General features: G+C 40.7%; 1 protein-coding gene across 1 annotated transcript; it reads left to right on the top strand.

Moving 5' to 3' along the window:
* The first annotated feature begins 3,048 nt into the window (after positions 1-3,048).
* mtnr1c (melatonin receptor 1C) lies at positions 3,049-15,559 on the top strand. The gene is made up of 2 exons (XM_022196132.2): positions 3,049-3,949; positions 13,827-15,559. Exons 1-2 carry the CDS (start codon positions 3,757-3,759, stop codon positions 14,690-14,692), a joined length of 1,059 nt encoding a protein of 352 aa, XP_022051824.1. The 5' UTR covers positions 3,049-3,756; the 3' UTR covers positions 14,693-15,559.
* The last annotated feature ends 10,495 nt before the right edge of the window (positions 15,560-26,054 follow it).

Raw genomic sequence — 26,054 nt, 5'->3', positions numbered from 1 at the left:
ATGCTGAACCACTGGTTTGTTTTGAGGTAGAAATCAGAAAGATTGCAGATAGAGAGGAGATTTCGTGGGGTGTGTGGAATATTGAAGATCCATTTTCAGCAAATTGAGGTCACCAAGTGTCACATGAGTCTTTCTGTTTTTTGTTTAAAGTACTGTAGGAAAAAAGGTTCATTTCTAAGTGACTTTACTGCACCTGGTTTTAACCTGATCTATGGCTTTACTGTAAATATAGCTGAGCTGCTGCTGTCCACGCCCCCTTCAGGAAGAAGACTCTCTCTGCATCTGTGATTGACGGATCACCACACTGGAGCCGATGTGATTGTGAGTGCGTGTTCACAACACAGCCATTATTTTTATCATTCGTGTTTGGTGATTTTGTTAGACAGTGTTATGGTAAAGTAATCAGTCGTTTAGTATTGTAGTGCAGCAGCTTGTAAACGGCAATAAAGTGACTGCCAGTTAACATGGAGTGTTTATGGGCTGAATTTCAGTCATTATTCCATACTTGTTCCGTTTTCTGACAATAGAAACAGAAAAAGAAAGGAGCTTTACTGGGAATTTGGCTGTAATAAAAAGCAGTATAATATAGTATAATAGCACAGTATTATACTATTATACTAGTATAATAGTATAGTAGTAGTATAATATAGTAATGAATGTTATCACAGAGAGAAATAAAAAGCTGAACATACTGGCTGAGTCTAGGTTGTACTGAAGCACAAGAAGCAACATGAAACACAACAACCCACACATGTCTAGTGGTTTCCAATCAGTGTTTAAGGTTTAACATTACCTAAAAGTAGCATTAAAAAAAAGTAAGCCGAAGTATTAGCCACAATGTGCTAACCTTCGGGAATTTCTGATTATTTTGGTGACACTACCGTCAATAATAAAAGGTATCAACTGGATCTGCAGTTCTTCAAGTGCTGGGAGTGCATGAATACTCTTGTGTTAGCTTTTGCAGCAGAACATTTAGTCTGTTTTGCTTCTGGCTGAGACATTTTAGAGTTAGTGAAGCAGCCCTAAATACACTTGTTGAACTACTAGATAGCTGCTCTTTCTGAATGGTTCACCTGGAAGTAGTGGGCAGCGAGGAGACAGGATTATATAAAGTTTGAACCAAACAATTGCTGGTTCCTCAGTTGAGATGTAGTGGTTCTGTAAAATTCTCACTGACTTGTAAGCCAGGAGGATATCATTAGGGGGATTTTAATGAATGACAGAACAAGTAAACGTATATGTCATATTTTAGTTTATACTAAATAAAAAACACAATAAAGATGGATTTTACCATGAGGGACATTTAAGGATCAATTGCATAATCAGAGGAAATGCTATCCAAAATATGGGCTTGGATTGATTTATACTACTGATGACATGATTCATGAGTGCAGCTGATCAAATAAGCCATATATCTTTGCTGCTGTGTTTGACAGCAGGTTTCAAAGACACTAAGAACTACACAGTGCTTCACTACACACTGAGGCTGGCTTGCGCTTCCCGGAACACAGGAAAATGACAGCTAACAGGACCCTGATGTTAGAAAACAGAAACCTGATGTTATAAATCACTTTACTAGCTGCAACCATTCAGTTTCTGTACATTTTAAAAAATTGCTGTCACTGTTGTGTCTTCATTTATTTTCCAAGCAAAGTGAACACATCACTGTTCAAATGCATTTCAGAGTGTGCATCAGTAAGTAAAGACATCATCATTCATGTCCATGCCATTCAGAAGTACATTCACTTTGTTGCTGTTTCGAGCTCACACGTTCAGTTCAGTACAAAAGCTCTTGCACAAAATGTTAATAGTTCAGCAGCTAACTTTTTGCAAAAAGCTTTCATATCACAATGGTTTCTGTGACTCCTCAGCTCTCCTCATTATGACAAGAAAGTAACACACTGTGAATCAGAATGAGCCGAGGGGAGCTTTAGTGGCAATAAAGAAGTCCAACAGTGTAATCAGCATTAGTCTGAAAACTTAGTGCTGTTCACACAACACCTCCACTGCTGCTCTGTTCGTGTTGTGGAGCAATTTACATTTCTGAGTCTTTCGGTTTGTAGATGCTTGATTGATTTTTGTCAGATCTGCTCTTCCTGTGGTGTTCTGCAGGTCGCACTAAGAAAGCTTATTAAATTTTAACTGTTGCAAGCACAAGTTAAAAAGGAAGAGGAACAGTAAACATGCAGCCCAAAAAGTCAAAACAAGCAGCTAGGATTTCAGCAATAAAGAACCATGTGACATTAGAATACATGATTTACGCATCGAAAATAAAAGAGGCTTACTTGGATGAATTTAAGGAAATGCCATCACGGCTCTGTTTCTCAGAGGACAACATTGACTCTTACTGTTCAGTTTGAAAAGATGTGTGACACCATGTGACTTGTGATATTATCCACACTGGAGCAATTTAGAAAATCAACAAACTGTCGTATTCATCCTCTTCTTTTCACTGATCATCACAGTCAGTATGCGGTCAGGAGTGGAACAGACAGTCAGACTAGGAGAAGTCTCAGCTGGTCAGACCTCCACTCTGTCCTCTGTGGCATCACCTCACATTCATCAAACCGCAGTAATCTGAAAATGCCACTTTTCATCTCCATATTGAAAGAGACAGCGCACCAGTTTCTCAAAAATGCTCTCCAGAGTGGACAAATTCAAACATACAGCTCAGGGAAAACAGAGCCTTTCGGAAAACATGACAAACATGAATGCTTAGATACACTCGGGGTCCTTAAAGCGGTACTGTCTGTTGCCAGTTTTCTGTCGCCTTTAAACTTCTCTCTCCCCGTGACACATTGAAATATCACAGAAATGACATTACTGAGTAAGAATAATGCCACAATCAGAAATACAAAACATTCAGTCTGATTATAATCCAAAATTACAGTTATGAAAGCTGCAGCACTAACATTTCAGTCCAGCTCCAGCCCTCCCGTGACCCTAATGAGGGCTGAGCAGTGTATAGATAATGCATGGCTGGATGTACGTTTTTCTCTGTCAGCTTGGACGCATGAAGGCGCCATTTCCATGCGCATGACAGACTCTCTCTTATTGATGAATATCAGTTGAAAAACTAATGCAACTTGTCCACGGCTGCAGTTACACCTCACAGTTAGCACCTTGGCACGATTTCTCTACGAACTCCACTCGGCTCACACGAGTTGTTGTTTAATGACGGTGCCACACTATTTATAGCTCTGGAAAGCTCGCAATATATCTGTCAGATCTTTAATAAGCGCGTCAATCTGCTCTGTTGCAGACAGAAGTGAGCAAAGAAAGAGAAACGTGTCGTCTTGATCAGTGCTCTCTGAGGCAACACGAGACTCTCAGTTGCCCCGTGCATGAGCCTCGCATCCTTGCATTTCCATTACGCACAGGAGAGTCGCTCACATGCCTCTTGGACGAGCTCTCCTGTCAGAATGGAGCAGCGCGCAGCAGGAGCCTCGGTGACTGACGAGGAGAACGCGGAGGACGGCGGCGACTTAGGAGCTTTCCCTGTTATTATCACCACACAAATCAAATTGTGCTCCAACTCAGATGTTCCAAGTGTTCGGCTGCTCTGACTACTATGTCGTGGCTCGCGTCCTCCTACTGCTCCAAAGGCGGAGGAGCGCGGTTTCGTGCCACAATAAGTTCAAGACTCCCTCCAGGAAAGTCCTTTTAATTTTTTTTGCTCTGTACTTTGGACCTTTTATTCCCCCCTCAACTAAACATTGGAGTATTGCCATCATGGCCGCTGCATCCTGAGGGGACATGGATTTAGAGGTGAAGGATGTGAACGCTTCGAACTGTTTGCGCAACGAGAGCGACCCCGGGCTGAGCGCGTCCTCCGCTGGAGTGTCCACTGCGCTGGCCAGCGTGCTGATCTTCACCATCGTGGTTGACATCCTGGGCAATGTGCTCGTCATCCTGTCCGTGTACAGGAACAAGAAGCTCAGGAATGCAGGTGAGACAGAACTGATCTGGACGTTTATAGGCGTGAATAAATGTTGGGAATGTCGGTGCAGGTGTGTGAATATTCCACATAGTGAGAAAACAGACAGTCAGAAATGAGCTGGTAGAGTTATTATTTTGTGTGATGTAGATTAATGTGAAATAAAATGCTTTATTACTCCAAATAAATGTAAAATTCTTGAAAATCAAAAGGAAAACTCCATTCTGCCTCAGTGACCTCCATCATATGGGATCCTCTATCCATTCTTAACTAAAGTTATGTAATATAATGTGCAGTCTGTGACTCCCCTGACAGTCAGGCTGCTAACTGAAGTGAGCTGACAGAGTTTCCACAGCCTTGCTTATCTACCTTCACATCTCTTCATAAATAATAACACCCCCTTCCCTCCATCTGGCTTTATCCTTGGTTTTCTCCGTCCCAGATAAATCACTTCCCTCCTTATATCAGGACCTGTAGTGTCCCATGAGCAGCCAAGGTGAGAGACACTGTTGTATAGCTTCTGTGTCCTTTTGCACAGCTTCAGTTTCAGCCTCATATTTTGCCCTCTTGAAGTGTTCTGACAGAGTAAAGGTGAAGAAGATATTTATTGTGGGCCACCTTCTTGTCATTTTTTTTTCTTTCCTTGGAAAATATTGCATCATCACTCAGCTGTCCTCTTTATGGTTCTGGCCTGCAGCTTCAAAGCTCCCGGCATTTCAAGAACTTCATTGTCATTGTGAGAGTGTGACAAAGCTGCACTTGGGACAACCTCAGATGGTGCACTGATAGTTAACACTTCACTCCTATATACCAAAAATACACAATAAGACAGGAATCAGATTAGAAATATAAAACACCAGCTATGTAGGTGCAACATATAATGTATAAAAAAGGTACATCGTTTCCCAAAGTATGATGTTATGAATTAAAGGTCTGAATGAAAAATCATAAATGAGGGAGGCTGTAAAAAGTGGGAAGAGCTTTCAGCCTGTGAAAGGTCAGTCTGACGTTCTTCTGTCTGTTTTTATTTTTCATTTTCTTGCAATATAGTTACTGGTCACAGAAATAATTCAAATAAATGATGCCTGTCTTGTGAAACTAGTGATCTAGCCATATTATTGTATAGAATATGTAACTTTTAGGTCTTAAAGCATGCAAATATCCTCCAATAATTGCTAAAAAGCCAAAAATGCAAAGAACCTTGTGTATAAATAAGACTAAAATATGTATTTTACACATGGGAAATGCTATAAAAGCTCATTATTTTTACAGTTTTGCCACCCAGCATCTAGACTATTGCCTTTATATATAAAGGAATTCTTTAGTTTTTACGTAAAGTATATGCTGTAGCTGATCTAACTTACCTCATTATAACTAATTAATAACATTTTCAGAAACATACAGATCTGTTTAGGTATTAACAACTGAGTAAAATAGTGGTTATTGTGAAAATAATAGCCACATTTTAAAGTAAGGTTATGTCATTTTTCAAAGAATAGGTAACATGTTCTGTCTCCTATGTGAAAAGGTGGATTGACAAGCTACAAACAAGACCTTTAGCCTTGGGTTATGTTATAAATCAAAACTTCCCCAACTTTTACCAGGAACAGCTGTACAACTATTAGGGCAAACTGAACAACTTTGGCTTTGTGGATCAAAGACACTGAACAGAATTTTGTGAATACAATGAGTGTTTGTGTCTCAATCACCAGACCAGAGAGTGATCCGAACAACCCCTGGACAAACTGACATGTTTACCTCCCCACTAATAAATACGGCAAATTAAAGAATAGGAAACGGCCTTATAACAACTGAGCCAGTAAACACTGATGTTATTTAACCAGTTCCAAATAAATCTCAAGTGCAACAAAAGCAAATCTGTTGCAACAGAAAGGAAGCACGAGAAATGCTGCATCCATTTTAGCCACAGCGGTACCAGCTGACCTTGTCATTGAGCGTAACATGCTTAGCAACCTTTGAAAAATAATGCATTTTTATAACAGGCTGGTCCCAGCACAGGGCGCTCCAGGGTGGAAGGGGTTAATTCGATGCACTTTGCCGCTTTCCAGCTTTGGCCCTTTTCCTTCTCATGTCACCAATAGCTTTTGGAGGCTACAAGCTAGCAAATGTTAGCAAGTCAGATCAGCCAATGTCGTTCTTGTACAGCTCTAAGCAGTAAGCACAGTCTCAGCTCACCCCATGTAAAAAAGGATCTCTATAGAAATGCTATTATTAGTCATGTCTATTGTGCTGAAGCTCATTTTTGTCAATGAAAAAAGCCTCAAAGAAAAACAGTAACAAAAAAAGAAAAGCAAAGAATAGAGGAACAAGTCACAGGATGCTGTTATCAATATATTCTGCTGCCCCACAGGGTTCATGAGATAAGAAGCAGTCATGATCGCAAGAAACATAGCAGCACATTTTGCTTTAATTACATGACCAAATCTCATGATTTCCTTATCTAAAAAGAGAAGAACACGGATGTGCTTTCAGAGAAATCTCAGAGGCCGCGAGGTGCTATAAGAAGCGCTACAAGAATTGTATATTTGATGTTGTGCCGCTTTGAACTTAAGGGTCTCACGGAACAATTAAACCCAGCAGCTCCGTGGTTAAACATAAAGTCAGGAAAGCCTCCCGCTCACACAAAAGACTAAACTCTGCGATCACAACATAATGCTAATGAGAACATGTGAACGAGGCAGCAGGATTAGGTCAGCGAGTGTTTGGAATAATGAGCTTTTAATTTCAATTTCAAATACATTACGTAACATGTCCATTGTGTTCCCGTGTGCAGCTGCCAAAAGCAGTTTGGCAAGAAGTTTAGAAGCCCAGAGAATAATTTGATCTGGTTTGCAAAAGAAAAAGAAAAAATGACACAGTTGACTGATCTCAAACAAGAGGGCAGGAGTAAATGGCCTGTTCAGAAGTCCACCTTGCACTGGTGGACGGTGGAGATTGCACTCGTGTCACTGTTCTCCTTCTCTAATTGAAGTGACTGGCAGGTCCTCGCCAGTGTTGGTTAGCATGTAGAAACCTGAGACTCCTGCAAAGCTTCCAGACTATTCTCCTATCTTTTTTTTTTTTTTTTGCAACCCTGTCCTTAAGTGACTGAAATTGTTGCTACTGTTAGCCTATCAACAACCTGCTCTCTGTTCTTAACAGGCTATTTATAGGTTTGTGCTCACTTTGTATGAATGTTTAATTGTACCGTTTCAAACAGGAGAGCTGAAAACAGCTGCAGAAGACGCCATAAAAATCAGCTTCTGTGATAGATGTCTGTGTTTGTGACAGGCTCATAGATGCACTATAATACAACAGCGTTCTCAGGGCCCCACAGAAGGTATAACTTGAGATTTACAGGAGGTAAAAGCCATACTCAGACATCCATTTCTGTTTGGCTCTGACTGCTGAAAACCTCCCATCTCCTCTCTCCATTACACATTATTCAGACTGCTGGTTTGCTTCCTCACACACAGCAGCAGGACCTTTACGCTCTGCTTCACTCCAACACACTCGCTTTGCACGCTCCCTCCACATATCCCTCCACCATCCATCACTTAATCCCCTCTCCCCCAAAAAACAGACCCACATATTCGGATCTGCATGCAACTCTGATGGTAGCACTAAAATCATTTCCGAGATGTACAACTATTTCTCTCAGAGAAAATCACAAGACTGTCTGTATATTAAAGAAAAATGGTTTAATGAGAGTAATGAGGTTATCTCTCAGGATGACTGGAATGCAATTTGCCAAATACAATGGAAAACCACTAGTTCTATCAGCTGGAGGGAATTCTGCTGGAAGAATCTTGTACGTTTCTTCATAACCCCTCACCAAAAGCGACACTACACCACTAATTCCAAATGTTGGAGACAGTGCCAAACTGGTAATGCGAATCACTACCACATATTTTGGTCCTGCCCAGCACTGGCCCTCTTACTGGAAAAGTGTCTACCAAGTTATACAGGAAGTTCTTCAAACCACTTTCCCTTTTAGATTTGATATTCTACACTTGGGCAACCTTCCACAGGAGATAGGTGCAAACGACAGGAAACTTGTGTCCATTTTACTGGCAGCAAGTAAGAAGGCCATAACCCACAAATGGCTGCAAGAACAGGCCCCCTTGATTGATGACGGGATTGATATTATTTATGACATATACAAAATGGAAAGACTGACATACTATCTCAAACTTTGCCAAGACGTTTTTGCCAGTATATAGTTGTAGTGGACCGTATATATAGTTCCCAGAAGAGTAGACTTTATATGATGTATATGTTTTGAACTCAGATATGTACCTTCCGCATATTTCTATGACATATATATATAGTTCTATTGGTGGTACCAGACCGATTCTTTAAAGAACGATAATACACAAGTTATCATATACTTAAGTATTTGTCTCCTCTCTTTTTTCCCACTTTAGATTCTGTATATGAAAGACAACAAGTGATAAGAAGAGGATAACTATAACTGGATATTTCTGTTATCATGTACACTAATTATTTTCTGAAATGTCTTTATCCTTTTCTTTTTTTTCCCCGTCTGCTTAATTTTATTCCTTCAAGAATTCCCCCATGACTTGTGTATTTGCACTTGAGACATGGTTGGAATGTTCTCTGTAATGCTCTGGATACCAATAAAACAATAAATTACAAAAAAACAAACAAAAAAACAGAGCCACACGCATGTGCATGAACACATTTGGCAGAGGCTGGTACATCTTCCGAGTGAAATTACATTTGTGCCTCGACATCCCAGTGCATTCGGGGGAGAGGATCGGTCCTGTATGTTCCATTTTCTCAGGGTTACAGGTTCTTTCAAGTGTGTAGATGTAATAGGATCTATCCAGTGAATCTTCAAAGTGTACAATGTGGCACTATAGGACTGCCAGTGGGGTGTTAACACTAGAGTTTTCCCCACTGGGGTTAACCAAACTAAAAATACACTCGCAAAATGCACTCATGAGAGAGAGAGAGAGAGATGGAAAGAGAAAGAAAGGGATGAAGGGGAGCAGATGGAGGGAAGAATGAAACCCATGTGCGCATGTCTGTGTATTTTTGTGCCACCATGTAGAGATGAGTGGGTCAGTGGGAGTGTAAAGTTGAGGATGATCTGGAATTTAATCATGCATTCAATCTTCTCAGTCACCCTACAGTGATGAATAAAACTCCCAAAAACTGGGGCCTCCAGAAGAAGAAAATGGGGTTACTTGAGTTAGTGTGTTTAGTGAGTCAAACCAGAAGCTGATTTAAATTGACAGCACAGATCCACGGGGAATACCACTTAACACAACCGCATTAAACATATCTTCCTTTTCTGACAACAAAATAGTAGATGATGTTTGATTTTCTTGGGGAGGGTGAATGTTATTCTGATTATCTTACTAAACCACACCTGGAAATGTGATCTCATGTTTAAATTACAATCCAGTCTCTGCTCTGGCTGGAGGAGGCTCTTTGGTAAAATTAGCATATGTCATCATCCTCCTCCTACGTTCCAGGGATTGTGCTTGACGAATGAAACCCACCAGACGCTGCTTGTGTCCTGATGGTCCAATTCCTCTCAGGGCCAGTGAGTCTTGTTTTCTCAGACATAGTGTGGAGGGGAGGGGGGGGGGGGGGGGTCTGATTCGTAGATGGCCTTTGATGATGACGATGATGTTTTTGGCCGGGCTCATCGCAGGCCGCATCACCAAAAGGCAGCTCATGTCAGTTTAATGATAAACTCATGAGAAAAATTTCTCTGGCCCCTTGAACACGAGTTCATGTAGTCGTCACTCCTAATTCATCAGTGCTAATGCCCTTGCCAAAAGGTTATTCTTGCATATTTATGATAACTTGACTAAGTCGAATGTAATCTAATTTTGGGATATGCACTTGTAATAATACCGCTGCTGACATTCAGCTGGATTCGAGCGATGCCAGCCCTCCCACACGTTTTCATGAATTCATCTTTCCTTCAAAGGTGCAGCTATAAATACAGCTGGGTGAATCAAAGCGTAGTATATCACGTTTCCAGTATGAGCGGTGAGAGTGATGGGATGCAGACGGTGGGTTTGACAGAGAGACATAAGCCCTTGAGATTCTCATGTGCGCACAGTCATGGAAGTCGTGAGATTGAAAACTGACTCGGCTGGCAGGCTTTTGTTTTGCCTTTTGGTTTGTTTATCTCATTCACCCGGTTCTTCATTATGTACTTATTCGTGCTCTGGCATAACTCCCTTTTTTATTCCCCACATTGTTCTTTTTTTTGTTGTTGTTCTTTTTCCACTGTTCAGAGCTATTCAGCCGGAATGAAGCAATGTGACATAAATATGCCTACATTGTACACACAGCCTTTTTTTAACACAGGTTTAGATTATGGAAGGGAGACTGTGAGAAAGTTTCTGCCTGATATAGTTTCAAATATGTTGCAAAGCTGGTGCCCTATGAATGATTCTGAATGAACAGATATCCTGTTTCACTCCCACAGAGCTGAATGGGTCTGCGATGCACTGTTTTAATTTATGTTTCATTCACCAAAAAATGTGACACACAAAAAATGGGGAAGAGATACACTGGGGAAATTCACTGGGTGGTTGCTCGGGAGACGCTTTAAAGCAAGTATCAGTTCATTTGATCCAGCATTTCACTTGGTTGACTGCTTTGTGCGTGCGTACTGTCAAATCAGATAATTGCACAGCCAGGGGTGACAGAGAAGTTAAAGGCTGCATGTCAGCTGTCCCTGATGGCCTGTATCCAATCAGCGTTCAGGTTAAGCTCTCTTCAACTCGCACTCGATAAGTGAGCTCCCATATGTGTCAGCGACTCTATTCTCGTATGCAGGTGTGAAAATATCTTTGCTGGTCAGCTGTGCTGCTCTGAAACAATAATCGTTTCAGGAATTGGCTGTGATGAAGCCGAGACGATGTTGGTTAATTAAACAGGGGGAGGTAATGGTTTGTCCAATGTTTTAATAATGAATGCCAGCAAAACAAAGAGAGTCATCTGGCCGTTTCACAGCAATCCTCTCAGCTGGGTTTTAGCACTTACCTCATTCTTCTGACGATAAGCGAGGCAGAGGGTTCAGCCAGAGAGAGCTGTAAGGCTGGAGCTTGCCCTGTCCAGCCAGCGCTCATGATAACACTGAGCCGCATGATGTCAGCGAGGAATCAAACCTCTGCACAATGACAAATGCACACAGCGAGTACTGGGAGCGTCACAAATACAATCTGACAGATTTGCCCAGTGAGCTGACTCGAGGATGAAGAACAAATGCTTTTATTTTTATCTCAGCAGGCTTGAGAGATGGCTCGTGCTGTTTTAGTAACTTGGAAATTGACTGTCTCTGGACACCCAGGTCCATGAATAAACGGGAAAATGACATCAGATTTTCTTCTAAAATTAAAACAAAGGTCAGGAATATGACATCGCTTGTAATAATGCTCGGTGTTGTCGTTATCTTCTTCGACACCACACAGGCTGAATCAAGTTCAGGTGCGTGAATTCAAATTAGACTGGTTGCTAAACAACATAGTGTAGCTGTGTTGTCCCTGGGGTGCAGGGATTATAAAAGGCTTTGAATGCTGAGGATTGATGGCCAACATGTGTTTTAAATCCGCTCCCATCATATCTGCCAATCAATGCTGTTGTTTCAGCTGTTGTCTGAGTGAGCTAAAGCCTCGCGCCTCCACATTTCAGCTTCTAGGAGGTGGTTTATGTTATATCAACCCCTGAATCACCCCAGCGTCTCACACTAAATGCTGTTAAGATCAGCCACATTGTATGTAATGCGATACCGATTATTTACAGAAAACATGCAGTTATGTTTCAGCCAGTGATGTAATGGTACATGAGAAACTGACTACCAGGGTATGGTCTTGATAAGAAGTATGCAAACATATTTTTTTGAAATTATACAGCTTCAGTCAACTATTTATTTTACAGTGAAGTGTTTTATTGCTAAAGCATTGAGTTAGCTGTATTTGTTGGCTGTAAACACTGTTTACTTGGGCAAAATTAAAATTTTATGCTCAGTCTTGCCTAAAAACTATAACAATGACAGAATACACACTTTATTGCACACCATCGACTCAAACCTTATGGGAAGCTAAGACTTATTTTGCGGTACATCAATTTAATTGCATTGTGGCTCCTCTGTATTTTCTATTCTTTATCTATGTTCTTATCTGACACATTACAATTCAATTTGTTGCTTTATTCTTCCCCACCCAGAGCAGCTGCGTTGTAACAATATCAGACGTCATTTTCTATAATTCATGTTTGTCTGAGGAGATCCAGTGTCACACTGAAGCCAGCTCTGATCTCAAGAGGAAAGAGAAACTTGTTTGGACATAATCGGACTCTACAATCCCATGTTCTGCTTTTTATTTGCTCCATCTCTAGTGTTGTAAATGTTTGATTGTCTGTTCCTGGGCGTGAAGAAGTCTGAAAACAAGAACAGTGTAATTTAAACATTTTATTGGGCTGGACCTGCCAAAATTCCCATAGTTTTACCATGAATAGGTTACTTCTTTAAATGAGCTTTATGTGGGAAAATAAATTCTTGCTTACATTTGCTAATTAGCACTACACATAACTTCCAGATGAGGCTGGTGGTAATGTTATTTATTTTTGCAAATATCTGGACATGAATTAAAGCACTGGACAAACTAGAAGGGCACTCAGAGAGTGCAGAACATCCTCCAAGGACAAAAATCCAGTATTCTGTGATTTAGCAATAAACCCTCAATAAATATGTGGACATCTTTTTCAAAACGAGTCGAATGAACACCAAATTTTACTGGATTCGTTCAGGCTTTTCTTTCCACCAAATATCTTGACAATCGGCTTCATATCTTTTGTGTAATCCTCCTGACTTATAAAAAACTGAAACATACCCTCTGGAAAGACTCTGGAAAGTGTCCTTGGCAGAGGTAATTGTATTTTGACAGGATGATGGCACTCGAAGTGAAAACAACGTCAGAGCTATCATCATTCTTGATATCATGATAATCTATCCAATAGTTGTTGAGATATTTCACTAAAAGCTAAAGATATGAAGAGAAGTCAGTGAAACCATAAATATCTGTATTGAATTTCATGGTAATCCATTTGATAACTGTTGAAATGTTTCTGTCTGGACCAAAGTAGCATCCTGTAACACCAACAGACTACCGTTATTACCATTCCATAATAACATGTTACGACGAAGGCTAAAATGGTTGTTTGTAAGTTGAGAAGGCGAGGAGCTGTGGCAATTAAACATTGATCTGAATTCAGAATGGTGCAGTTAAATGTACGTTGTAGAAGCCTAATCAAAGTGAGTCACAGAGGATACCATACCTCCGGTTTATTCCAAGAGATTTTACCAGAAGTGGGATTAATCTTTATCTTGGTAAACCCAGTTTGTCCTTTACTAGCTGTTTCCTTTTTTTTTTTTAGGGAAATACCAATGAAAATGAGCCACAGAGGATACCATACCTACCCTACCTAATTTATTCTAAGAATTTTTAAAATCAGGATTTGGTAGTAAAAAAGGAGCCCCATTTGCTTTAATTAAACCCCAGTTTGGATCATGTTTTAATCCACTATCATATCCTCTGTCTTACTGTCAGGAAACCCAATGAAAATGAGCCACAGAGGGCATCATTCAAAGAAATTTAATCAGGATCAGGGCTGGAAAATGGTTTCCTGTGTACTTTGATTATATACCAGATTGGGTCACATTTGCTTGGCCTTGACCTAAATTTTGTCTCTATGAAGTCAATTCAAAATGAGCCACAGAGGGCACTATATCTCCAGTTTATCCTATTAGATGTTATCAGGATGAGGAAATAAAAACTGATTCTTGTATACTTTATACATCAGTTTGGGTAATGTCTGTTAACCTCTATTTTCCCTTCAGGAAACATCTTTGTGGTGAGCTTATCTGTGGCAGACCTAGTGGTGGCGCTGTACCCATACCCTCTGGTGCTGACTGCCATCTTCCACAATGACTGGACCATGGGCGACCTGCACTGTCAGGCCAGTGGCTTTATCATGGGCCTAAGCGTCATCGGCTCCATCTTCAACATCACGGCCATTGCCATCAACCGCTACTGCTACATTTGCCACAGCCTCCACTACGACCGGCTGTACAGCCTGAGGAACACTTGCTGCTACCTGGGCCTCACCTGGGTGCTCACCGCCCTCGCCACAGTGCCCAACTTCTTCGTGGGCTCCCTGCAGTACGATCCTCGCATTTACTCCTGTACGTTTGCCCAGACCGTCAGCTCGTACTACACCATCTCGGTGGTGATTATCCACTTCCTGATCCCACTGCTGGTGGTGTCCTACTGCTACATGAGGATATGGGTGCTCGTGATACAAGTGAAACATCGGGTGAAACCGGAACAACGGACGAAACTGAAACCAAGCGACGTGAGGAATTTCCTTACTATGTTCATGGTGTTTGTGCTCTTTGCTGTGTGCTGGGCTCCGCTGAACCTCATAGGCCTGGCGGTAGCTATAAACCCGGTGAAAGTGGCGCCCAACATACCCGAGTGGCTCTTTGTCACAAGCTACTTCATGGCATACTTCAACAGCTGCCTCAATGCCATCATATATGGACTGCTAAACCAAAACTTCCGCAAAGAGTACAAGACAATACTCCTTGCTCTTTGCATCCCACGTTTGCTCCTCATGGAGACCTCCAGGTGTGCCACGGAGGGACTGAAGAGTAAGCCTTCGCCAGCCGTGACAAACAATAATGTAGCAGAGATTGACGTGTAATATCTCTGTAATGTTTTACTAGGCGAGTGGATGTTTGCCATGATTCACCCGGTGCCTTCTCAAGATGTGTTATGTTGTAAAGTAGGGGTGTTGTGATATACCAGTATTGACGATAAGTGTGATATTTAAAAGCTGGAATATTGATTTTATGTTAATAATACACATATAATAGTATTGTAAGTAATCCAGCACCAGTAACTATTTGGTTGATGCACAGAACCAACAGTATTCAGTTATGGTTACAGGATGTCTCTCCACCTCCCTACACTCGTATTTTGAGTGTAGTTCATTTGCCAAAACACACAATAAAACAAAGTTAAGGATGAATTTGACTGATAGCATTGATCTTTACTCAAAATGCTTGTAGACATAGTGATATATATATATACTGTTATTCTCTTGAATTCTTTTGGCCATAATAACCATTGAGGGGAAAATTTTGGGACAGCCCTATCGCAAACATGCTTCCATGTTTGGAGAGGACACTGATGCTATCATTCTGTCAGATGCTGTTCCCTCAGATTTAGAGAAAAATGTATCACCAGTACGCTGTGTTCCACTGTGACTGCCTCTCTGTACTCCATTCAAAGACAGACCACGTAACTAGTTAGCAGGGAAAAGGATCAGAGCAAAACAAGTTACCATTTAGATCATTGGTGGTAATCAGCTGTGTAAAATTGCACTTTCTACGGATCATCCTAACACACTGTATTGCTGGTGTTTTTGGAAGGAGATCTAACTTTTCAGGCCCCATCCCAGCATGTGTGCATCATGTGCATAAGAATGACTCACTGCCTGTTTGTACAGATTACTTCTATGTGCATCAGCAGCATAGCAAAAATAAAGTAACTGTATTTTCTATTGCCACCGTGACTTTGCACTCTTAAATGCAGCAGTAATGATGGAAAAGCCCCAAGGTTTGTTGTTACCCTTCAATGCGATCCTTAATCGAATTATAGATTTAAACTTAAGCTCTTTCATTCAATGCTTGGATCAATTACCAAAGACTTAATGTTGTTCGTTGGATTTTAGTGACTGAGAGTGTTAAAACTGGGGCAGTTGCCAATTTGGAAACATGTTAGCTTCAGTCAAAGCTATAGTGAAGTTTGACTCCCATGTTTCATCCTCAGTGCATATCAACGTCTCAGGCTCATTTTCTCTGGGAATGAGGGCTTATTAATTCACCATGAGGCTGTTTCACCCTTAGGCTTGTCTCCTGAGCAAGGATGCCCTTACAAAACACACTGAGAAGATTGTGGAAGCTTTTGTTCCAGTTTTAGTTCAAGAAAAAGACTGATCACAATGCGCTTTGTGTGTTAACGGAAAAAATGTGTGCCTTGTTTGTCGTAGAATTGAGTTCTCACACAGTTTTTCAGCAGCTGTCCACACAAAACTGTCTTTTAACTGTTTCATTTACCGTACATATATATGAAGAGTTCATTTGCAAAAACAGGTAACTCCGTTTTATAAATTTTCAGAAAACTCATTTTTTATTGTTTACTTTAGATAATAATAATAATAACACTAATAATTTATTTATTCTATATTTTGTCATGCATTTTTCTACTGAGTCAAATCTTCAGTTTGATTGATATTATCTCACGTAAACAATAAAATACAAGGTTTTCTGACAATTTATCAAAACGGAGTTATCTGTTTTTGCAAATGAACTCTTCATATGTTCATTGGTAAGAAAAGTCTGAAGCTCCCGGGGGGCTCCCTTTCAAACCCTGAAGGATTTGGGAATCGAAGAAAAGGGGAAGAACAGCTGATAAACAAAGCTAGCTTTCTTGTTTATTAAATGCCCGGGCAACATGATACGCATCAGGAGCCAGAGATGTAATTTCGTGATAGTGCAAGTGTGCCTGAGCACATGTCACCCAGGCTGAGATGAGCTCTGACAGCCTCCCAGCACAACTTCCACCCAGCAAACAAACTATGAGCAGTTCACCTCACAGGGAGGCTCCAAGATGTCAATGTGACACATTCTTGATATGATGCACTGTTACTGGAATATTAAAGAGATTACACATTCCCATTGTGTAACTCAGGATTTGTGCATATACTATTCTCAGCATATTTCACATTTACCTGCAGAGCCACTGTCTGGCTCTTGTATTCTGCTGCTGCAGCTCAGCCTGATGTCTGACTAAATTAAACCATTAGTGGGTGATCATAAATGCAAGAATAGGAATCTGAATCCGTGAGGGAGTTCAGCTCAGCACGCAACGACTCAAGCTGTCTTAGAGTGCCAGAAATGCCGTCAAGTTGCAGAGCAGCAAAATGCCACACAGCTGTTGGGTCCTGTCTTACAAATCAATGTCTGTGATGTGGAAGAAAGAAGCAGTCCACATGCCAGTGCAAGGTCAGCCTCAGATGAGTGGCTAAAGTGGCTCGAGGGAAAATGACAGCGTCGATTCCACCACACCGAAGAGTCACAGACTAATGGCTGGGTCATCCTTCTTCCTTCTCGTCTCACCTTCCACTCGTCATTCTCTTTTTTGCCTGCTCCATTTCACCTGCATCTTTCTATCTCCTACACGTATATACACATTTATACTAGTTCATCTAAAGATTTTACTCCAACGGGTATACTTAAAACATTCTACTTCGCGTGTAGTGAGTGTAGAGTATAATTAATTTTTATTTTCTTAAGTAACTGATGGAAAATATTTAACTTTTTTGTTTAATTTTGAGTTGTTGAGATGCACTGGTGTATGCCTTCTTGTTGAGAGGTAAATAAGAAGCAAACTGACTGGTAGGTTTAATATGCAAATCATAACCAAGAAATGCTTAGCTTAGAACTGGAATTTTTGTTTATTATCCAAACTATATCCAGGATATGTGTAGCTTAGCTTAGCATGGAATTTGAATTTCTCTTCATTATCCAAACTATCACCACGAAATGCTTAGCTTAGTTTAGCAAATAATTTGGAGGCAACAACAACAAGGTAAAACAGTTCTGTCGAAAGAGTTATCAATCTTATAACCAACTACATCTCTTTTTTTTTAGCCAAAAACTATTTTGACATGCTACATAGTTAGCATAAAGATATGAAAGGGCTAATGATCATATAATCACTCCACAAGAAACAAATGTCAAACTATTCCTTCACTGCATCTGTAAATTTGTCCACTCTGACATAGGCAGATCGGTATTCAGGCTATGATTTAGAACAGGGGTGCCCAACCTTTATTGACCCAAGATCTACTTTTCAAGTAGCCAACCTCCCAAGATCTACCAGTCCAGTGTCAACGTCGCAAACCCACACACATCGTTTCCAGCCTGCAGTAACGAACCGAACAACATTTTTTCTTGTTGTCACAAAACCACTCAACATCACATCACAAACCCTCCCTCTCTCATACAGACACACACACACAAATTCCTCTCACACAGTTGCCAGTTTGCATGCTGTTCCTCTCTCTCTCACACACACACACACATGCCAATCTGCATGGTGAGGAATAGCCATAACTGACCTTAATATGAAATAAACAGAAAAATAAACAAGACACAAAACAGGTAGATCTCTGAGTTTGAAAAAAGGAAATCCCTTCCTACCTTAGTGGGAGACCTGGCACTGAGAGGAGGAAGCTAGCTTCTCGTAGTCAGGAGTGTAGGAGCTGGTTGCAAGGCGTAGGCAGGCTGCAAGGTGGTCATCAGTCATTGCTGATCTGTACTTGGACTTGATGATTTTCATGTGCGAGAAAGCACACTCACACAAATAAGCTGATCCAAAAAGAGCTGTCAAGTTCAAGGCACATCTTCTGAGATTGGGATACTTCTCCTCCACCAGTAGTTTCCAGAACACCACATGCTCTCCAGGTTGAGTGGATGTTGATCTGGCCTTGATCTCAATGTCATTTTGCAATGTCAGAATCTCCTCCTCAAGAGCGGAGCTTTCCAAGTCGAAAAGTGATTTGACTTTGGCGGCAATGCCACCAACATCAATACTTGCACCAAATGGATTACACATATAGCTGGCTACAGACTCGATGGATGCAAAGTCAGTAAAACATCTCTCAAACTCTGAGGAGATGCTCTGAACACGCTCCTCATAATGTGCACTGTCAAGCTGTGTCACACCTTTACCTTGGCGTTGTACTTCTGCTTGCATGTGAGGGAAATTGCACAGGTTACCACGCTGCAGCCTGCTGGACATCAGCTGTAGCTTGCTTTTAAACGTGTTCACTGAACTCATTATGTTTACTACATCTTTACCCTTACCCTGAAGCTCGAAATTCAATTCATTGAGCTTGCCAGTCAGATCAGTGAGGAAAGATTAATCTTAAAGCCACTGGTGGACCTCTAGCTTTGTATGGTAATCCACGTTTTGAAAGCTTCAGGAAGTCCTTGATTTCAGGCAACAGCTCCGTAAATCTGGCCAAAAATGTACCTCTGCTTAACCATCTAACATCCATGTGAAGCAGCAGGTCTGTGTGCTCAGCATCATTCTCCTCCAAGTGAGCACGGAAAAGCCTTCTCTGCAGACTCCTGGCTCGAACTGAGCACAAAATCTTCATTGCAATAGCCATCACTTCTTTCATATTTAAAATCTTTCCACACAATGCTTGCTGGTGAATTATACAATGATAATTCAGGATATCCGGGAAAGATTCACATTCTTTGCACAGTGCAATGAACCCACAGGTGTGGCCCATCATAGCAGGCGCCCCATTAGTTGTGATGGAGATCAGCTTGAGGAGTGGCAGTTTTGTCTGGTTAACAAAGCCCATGAAATCATTAAAAATATCCTCACCTCTGGTGTGTCTTTTTAATGGCAAAATGGTGAGTAGCTCTTCCTTGGCGTTTATATCTTCAAAAACCATCCTGATGAAAACTAGGGTTGCCACCCGTCCCTTAAAATACAGAATCGTCCTTTATTTGACAATTAATTGTAGCGTCCCGTATTGATTCAATACGGTACGCAAATTATTCCGTATTTTCATAAATGTCCCATACACGTCTGTCACACACACATCAAAACTGCATAATAAGCAAAATAAAACACAGGAAATATTAAGGGCAGCCAGTTTCATCTTCCTTAGACCTATGTAGCAAGGACCCAATGCGAGGTCCAGCAGATACACTTCTCTGTTTGCCGGTCCTGTCCATAGACTGTATATAAAGTGGACGTAGCATCTGGCTCCAAAATTGAAGCCCACCCGGAAGTGTCAAAAACTTGCAATATCACGCCGTCCGCTAGGGTTGGCTCCAAAAAGCTTTTGCTCCATAGACCCCAATTCATTTTTGGAAAAAATACAATTTGATAGACTGATTTTCTACAGCTCAGGATTTTTTTTCCTGTTAGTTTTCATGGTCAAAATGAGAGATCAGGTGGCCGATCTTAAAATAAATCAATACTGAATTTTAAATAAATCGTTAAAGTTGGCGGATCCAGGGGGGCGTGGCTATACTTGATGGACAGCAACAGAAGCCTCTGCGGTAAAATGTGGGCGGGATAAGAGAGTCCTCAGCCAATCCTGTCCCTAGTTGCTCTCCAGTCCAGCCTGTTTGATGACGCTTTTTACGTCACTGGCTCCAAAAAATCCAAAACGGCGACCAGGAAGTAGCAAAATCCGGGCGTCATTTTCAACAAACCAACGGGTGACGTCACGGTTAGTTCACGCCTGGTCCTGTCATGGGTTTCCTGGTTACAGACGCTGCTGCTCCCTCGTGTTTAAAAATGTCTACACCCAAAACTCCACCACATCCAAAGAAGGAAAAACGTTTTCAAAAGCACAGACTGGAAGACTGGAACCCCTGGCAATAGGTACAGGGCAAACTGTGTTTTCTGTTGCTCATAGACTAGCTGAAGTAAGGCAGCATCAGGAGACCAACATGTAAGAAACATGAGAACAGAGAGGGCCCAACCAGCAGGTCACAGTTTATCATCATATAATCATCTCCTGAAGTCCCTTTGGTAAGAGACATCAGTACATGGTTGTGAATTTACCAGAGGATGATTATAGTCTGACTAATGTGGCCGTAGACTCTACAGTATTTTAGTGACTCAATAAATACCTAAGTTGTTTAATAGTATTTTAAATGCTTTTTTAAAAAAATATTTATTTAATAGCCTATATCTGATCAATAAATGGCCTTTGCCTATCTAAAGAAAAACTCACTCAGAACTCTGATATGTTAACGGTACTAAATAAATAAGTCAGTAAATACATGCACACACACACATAAATAAGTTAATACATTCATTGTGTTAAGAAAAGATTTAGATGGGAAAAAATATCTGTAGAGAATTTTTTTGTACAGTATTCTGCATTCAGTTGTTTCTGTTTTTGCAGAATCCAGTCTTACACACTGCTTGGCCATTACATTTTATTAGTATGGTTTCACTGTTTAAAATGATGCCACATCTTTTAAGACAGAACCTGTGATCATAAAACAATACAAAACTCTTAATTTTGTGTTAATAAAGCACTTAAAGCTTTAAGTATAACTAAATGCTTTTTTCAAAATTAAATATACCACTCCTTGGGTTGTAGTGGCCCCGAGTTTGGTAAAGTTGGAAAGATATTCACAGATTCAGACTTCCAGCATCAATAACTCATTAGATATAGGTTGTCAAAACATAAACGATACCTCTTTCCCATCGTTGTAAGGCCGATGATGTGCTACAAGCCCGGTTTTATCAAAAGTAGCTGTCTTTCAAGTTGCAGAAATAATTTTGGTGTCTATGGAGGGAACAGGTACGGTCTGCAAATTGCAAAACCGCTGCAACAGCGAAGAGAGACACAAATATTCAATAACCTCCCTCTGATACACTGTACTGTCACCAGAATCACTGCAGTCTTCAACTGGCTCCAGTTGACCCCAGTGTGATTCCTGCAGCTTGAAAGACAGCTACTTTTGATAAAACTGGGCTTGTAGCACATTGTCTGCCTTACAACGATGGGAAAGAGGCATAGTTTATGTTTTAACAATGTATATCTAATGAGTTACTGATGCCGGAAGTCTGAATCTGTGAATGTCTGTTCAATTTTACTGAACTGTGGCCCTGAGGAGCCGTGGTGGGCGTCCTTTATTTTCGTTTCTGAAAGGTGGCAACCCTAATGAAAACACGCAATTGAGCCACATCCACTACATCAGTCGACTCGTCAAATTGGAGGTAAAAATACTGGCAAGCCGCAATATCCTTCTTTAGTTGCTCCTCCACATCCACAGCCAATCCCTCACATCGCCTTGTAGGGGTATTGCGGGAGAGTTGCACTTCTTTAATGGCCTTCACGATCTTAGTTTTATTTTTAAAGTCATCTAACTAGCTATCTGCTGCCTCGAGAAAGGCTTCCTTCACAATATCGCCATCACCGAATGGCTTCTGGTGTTTAGCAAGGACGTGACTGACTCAATAGGTAGCAATAGTTGCGGCCTTATATTACCCTGGGTCTTCGGTTTGGTGAACACTGATTGCCGTACTGCAAGCTGTGCTTTAAAATCTCGCACTTTTGTGGCATGCAAAGGCGTTTTTGTCAGGAAATCCCTCTCGTAGCTCCCGTGGACTGTTTTAAAATGCCGCTCCAGATTGGCTTTCTTTGCCAATGCCACTGTTGCATTGCATTTCAAACAAATAGGCTTTGAATGAGAGCAAACAAAAAAATAATCTTCCTCCCATTCAGGTTGAAAATGGTAGGTCTTGGCTCATTTCCCTTCGGCCATGTTCACGTTTAGGAGTAGGTGACCGCTCTGATGGCTAGCTGCCAGCTGTCAACTTCCTGTCATACATGTCACGCGCTACCGTAGGTTAAACGTGACCAATTTTTTTCCCTCCTTTTTTAAAATAATTTTTTTTTTCATGTGGAAGTGTTTCAGAGACTGGTAGGGTGCGCAACAAAATATACAGTCACACACAAAGTTTTTTTGTACAACCCTGGGGGTTGACTTGGGATCAGCCTGCGGTCGACCAGTAGACCGCGATCGACTGGTTGGGTACTCCTGATTTAGAAACTCTTAAATGTAGCATTTTGTAAAATAATCATTGACTTTTCATTGCAAACATATTGATAAAAGAGCGTGTGGCTATAGCTGATGGTACTGATCAGATGAATCCAAAGGAAGGCTGGCTCAAATGATCCGTCCATGCTGCTGTCTGTCATTTTGCCTGTGATTTAATATGAAGGGCAATATCCTGTGAAGACAGTTTCCTTACAGGATTGTTCAAGGACAGTATGATCTACGCAGGCAGCCTTCTGCTATAAGATCCATCATAACTCATGCCTTTATTTTGCCAGTTCCATGTATGTGTGTGGTTCTGTCTGGCCTCGACTCACAAGGTCTTCATAGGTAGTTTTACAGCCATGTGGTTTCTCTGTAACACTAGCTCTATCATTTTTGCTTTGGCTGCTACTATGCATCTCAAGTAAATGGAAAACCAAGTCACACCATAATTTTACACCGTATTTTATATCATATACATTGCAGGTATTCTTGTCATCTTCTTCTGTAAATATCTGTGAGAGGTCTGTGCAACGCTTTATGTCACTGAGTATTTATTCCCAGAGCTTGACCAAGTGGAACAAACTTGAACCTACTTCCAGTGACGACGCTCTCCTCCCACCACCGTTTTGTGTTTACTTGCTTATTTTTTCCCCCCTTCATGTGTGCACGAGAGGCCCCCGCACACACAAATCATCTGCGGGAGATAAAGATTATTCCCACAGCAGCAGAACTCTGCCACAAATGCGGTTAACACAAAAGAGATGAGCAATGAGGCATTATACGACCAAACGCTAGCATGACATGATGGGTTTTCGCCCGCTGGATGAAATAGACGTTCCCTCTGTCTCTCTCTCTCTCTTTCTCTGCACAGCGGAATTTCTACAGCCCTCGCACATCATTGCATTTTACAGCAGTGGGGTCTCACTGTGGGCCTGCTGCTACAATAGCAAGTCTCGTAATGGATTTGTGCATTGAGTTTAGCGCTGCCTGTGTTCTCATGCATATAATGTGCTCCTGCATGTCCCGTTGGGCTGTAGGTCACAGTACTACCGGGAGGTTTTAGGTGTTTTGAGTCCTAAGAGAACAAGAAATGGGGGATGATGACGGTTATTTGCTTTTATTTATGGACTGAATCATATACACCAGAGGGCAGAATAATCTCTTAATGTTTAATTATTTCTACTTGAAAAAATGTTCTCATGCTCCCCGTTTGTTGACATTATCTTTACTGTTTCAATGATGATGAACTTGGGAGAAGTTCAGCGCAACAGAAATACCCCACTCCAAGCTGCCCTGCAGGATGTATACACTAAATATACTGTAAGAACCTTCAGCAAGAGGCCTTGTTCTGCAGAAAAATCCGACGATAAATCTGTATTTCTGATGGAATGATGTCTTCAGGGGAAAGATTTATAGCTGGGTGCTGTCGAACCAATTTAAGGTGCTTTACTGGCAGTTTCACAGTTCAGCAGTTCATAAAGTACATAAGAATTAAATCCCCTCAGGTGGAAATTGTTCTGCCCCATAAATATAACTCCGCTCTCTCAATACACTGAATTTGTATTTGGACGTTTCTTCTATCTGTGCATTTGTTGTGAAAATGTTGCACCTCAGACAGTTATTTGAAGGAAACCTCACAGACAAATAATAGGAGGCACTGTCCTTTTAAATAGGTAATTTCATAACAAAAAAATGGGAATCTTTAGTTATGTATGCTTTTTATTTTTTAAAGTCTTAATTTGTTGTGAAGCAAAGAGTACAATATTGGCGAAGTAAGCATTTGAAAAGGGAAGTACTCAAGTAAAATGTGAGTACCTCAGAGATTTGGTAAATGTACTTGCTTACTTTCCACCACTGTGTTCTACTAAGAGCAAAATACTTGCTGACATGAATGAAAGCTGCTCTGAGTCTTCACCCCTGGCAGGAGTTGCACATGCAGCGAATGATAAAGCTATGAATAGCACGGACTATTTTTGAAGCGTTTTAATTCTTCGCTCTCGTTTCAAATGGAAACTTCATTTGCAGCAGCGGCTCCCTGTTAGGACTCTTTGAATGTTTTCTGAAGGACAGTTGCTGGGTCAAAAACAACAGGTGTGGACTGCAGAACGCCTCACGTCTGAGTATCGGTGACATATACAGTGCAAAAGACTGAGAAGTCCAGACACAGCGAAGCCATGAGAAAAGCTAATACAAGGTCGAAGATCAGGATCCACGAGGAAGGACAACTTTGTACTGAACTTCCAAGGACAGAGCCTCTTGACCGAATCTACGCACTGTAATTCCATTGAGAACTCAACGTTTGCAAAAGCTCCTATTTTAGAACTGGTTGGTTTATTCGAATCATTAATCCCATCATAACAAGGAGAATATGTACATCTAGTGACTGCACTGTCTCTGTCTTCTGTGGTTTGTGGTCTATTCCCAAAGCTCGCAGCAATAACCCGTCTTATTAATTCTTAGCTCTGCGTCTGTTTCCAGAGAAAATAAAATTCCAGTATATTGGGAGGATGCAATTTTGGTATGAAATAATTAAGGATGTCCTGTTTATAAAGAGAGGCCATTGTTTATTTTATAATTATTCCTCAGTCTAATGATTGTCCTGTGACATCTCATGGGCGTCTCGTTGGGCGTCTAGTATGTTTCTGACGTCTGATCTGTTTCCAGTCACACGAAAGAGGGACTTCACATCAAAGCCTAAAGGGCAAAAAATTAAATTAGATAAAAATCTAAGACATTTTCTTCCCTAATTTTGTGTCTCGTAAATCATCTCATGGCCCAACGGATTTATCCTCTAGTCCTTTAGTAGGGACTCAGTCCTTAGGTTGGGAACTACAAGGACTAAACTGCACAGATGAATACTAATCATAAACAAAACTATTTCACATTCACTGTTTGTCATTTTCCGCAAAAGTACTTGCTTTGAAGTGTATTTTGCAGATAAGTAACTCAATTATAACCGAACAGAGAAAAACACATAAATTGCAATTACATGTAACCACAATGGCATTTCTGTGATTATATTAAATTGTGAATTATTGCAATAAATGCAATTTAATATTTAAAAACAGCAATTCAACCTTTAAAATGCGTTTTTTTTAACTTTACTTTAATATTATTATTACAGTTTCTACTTGAGTAAATGATCCCAGTACTTATTACACCATTAAATGTCTCTTTTAAGAGGGATAAAACATTATTTAACACACTTTTAAAATAAAACTGACACTAACACTTTTAAATGGAAAAAAAAGTGTATCTGATTGCATATATTTACAAGAAAAAAACTAATTTTCTGATACGATTATAGTGTTTGTGGTGACAAAAAATGTTTTTAGCTGAAGAATGTGACATAAATATAATAGAAGAAATGATGTATTTCTGAATGTGGTGTTGAGGATTGATGAC

This window comes from Acanthochromis polyacanthus, chromosome 10 (genome assembly GCF_021347895.1).
Source record: "Acanthochromis polyacanthus isolate Apoly-LR-REF ecotype Palm Island chromosome 10, KAUST_Apoly_ChrSc, whole genome shotgun sequence".
NCBI classification, from domain to species: domain Eukaryota; kingdom Metazoa; phylum Chordata; class Actinopteri; family Pomacentridae; genus Acanthochromis; species Acanthochromis polyacanthus.
Note: the sequence above shows the minus strand (reverse complement) of the source record. Positions and strands in the feature narration are given on the sequence as shown.

Excerpts from the sequence above, each read along its gene's own strand:
- mtnr1c (XM_022196132.2), top strand. The coding sequence starts at position 3,757 with ATGGATTTAGAGGTGAAGGATGTGAACGCTTCGAACTGTTTGCGCAAC. Across the intron at positions 3,950-13,826 it reads CAAGAAGCTCAGGAATGCAG|GAAACATCTTTGTGGTGAGC; the intron begins GTGAGACAGAAC and ends TTTTCCCTTCAG.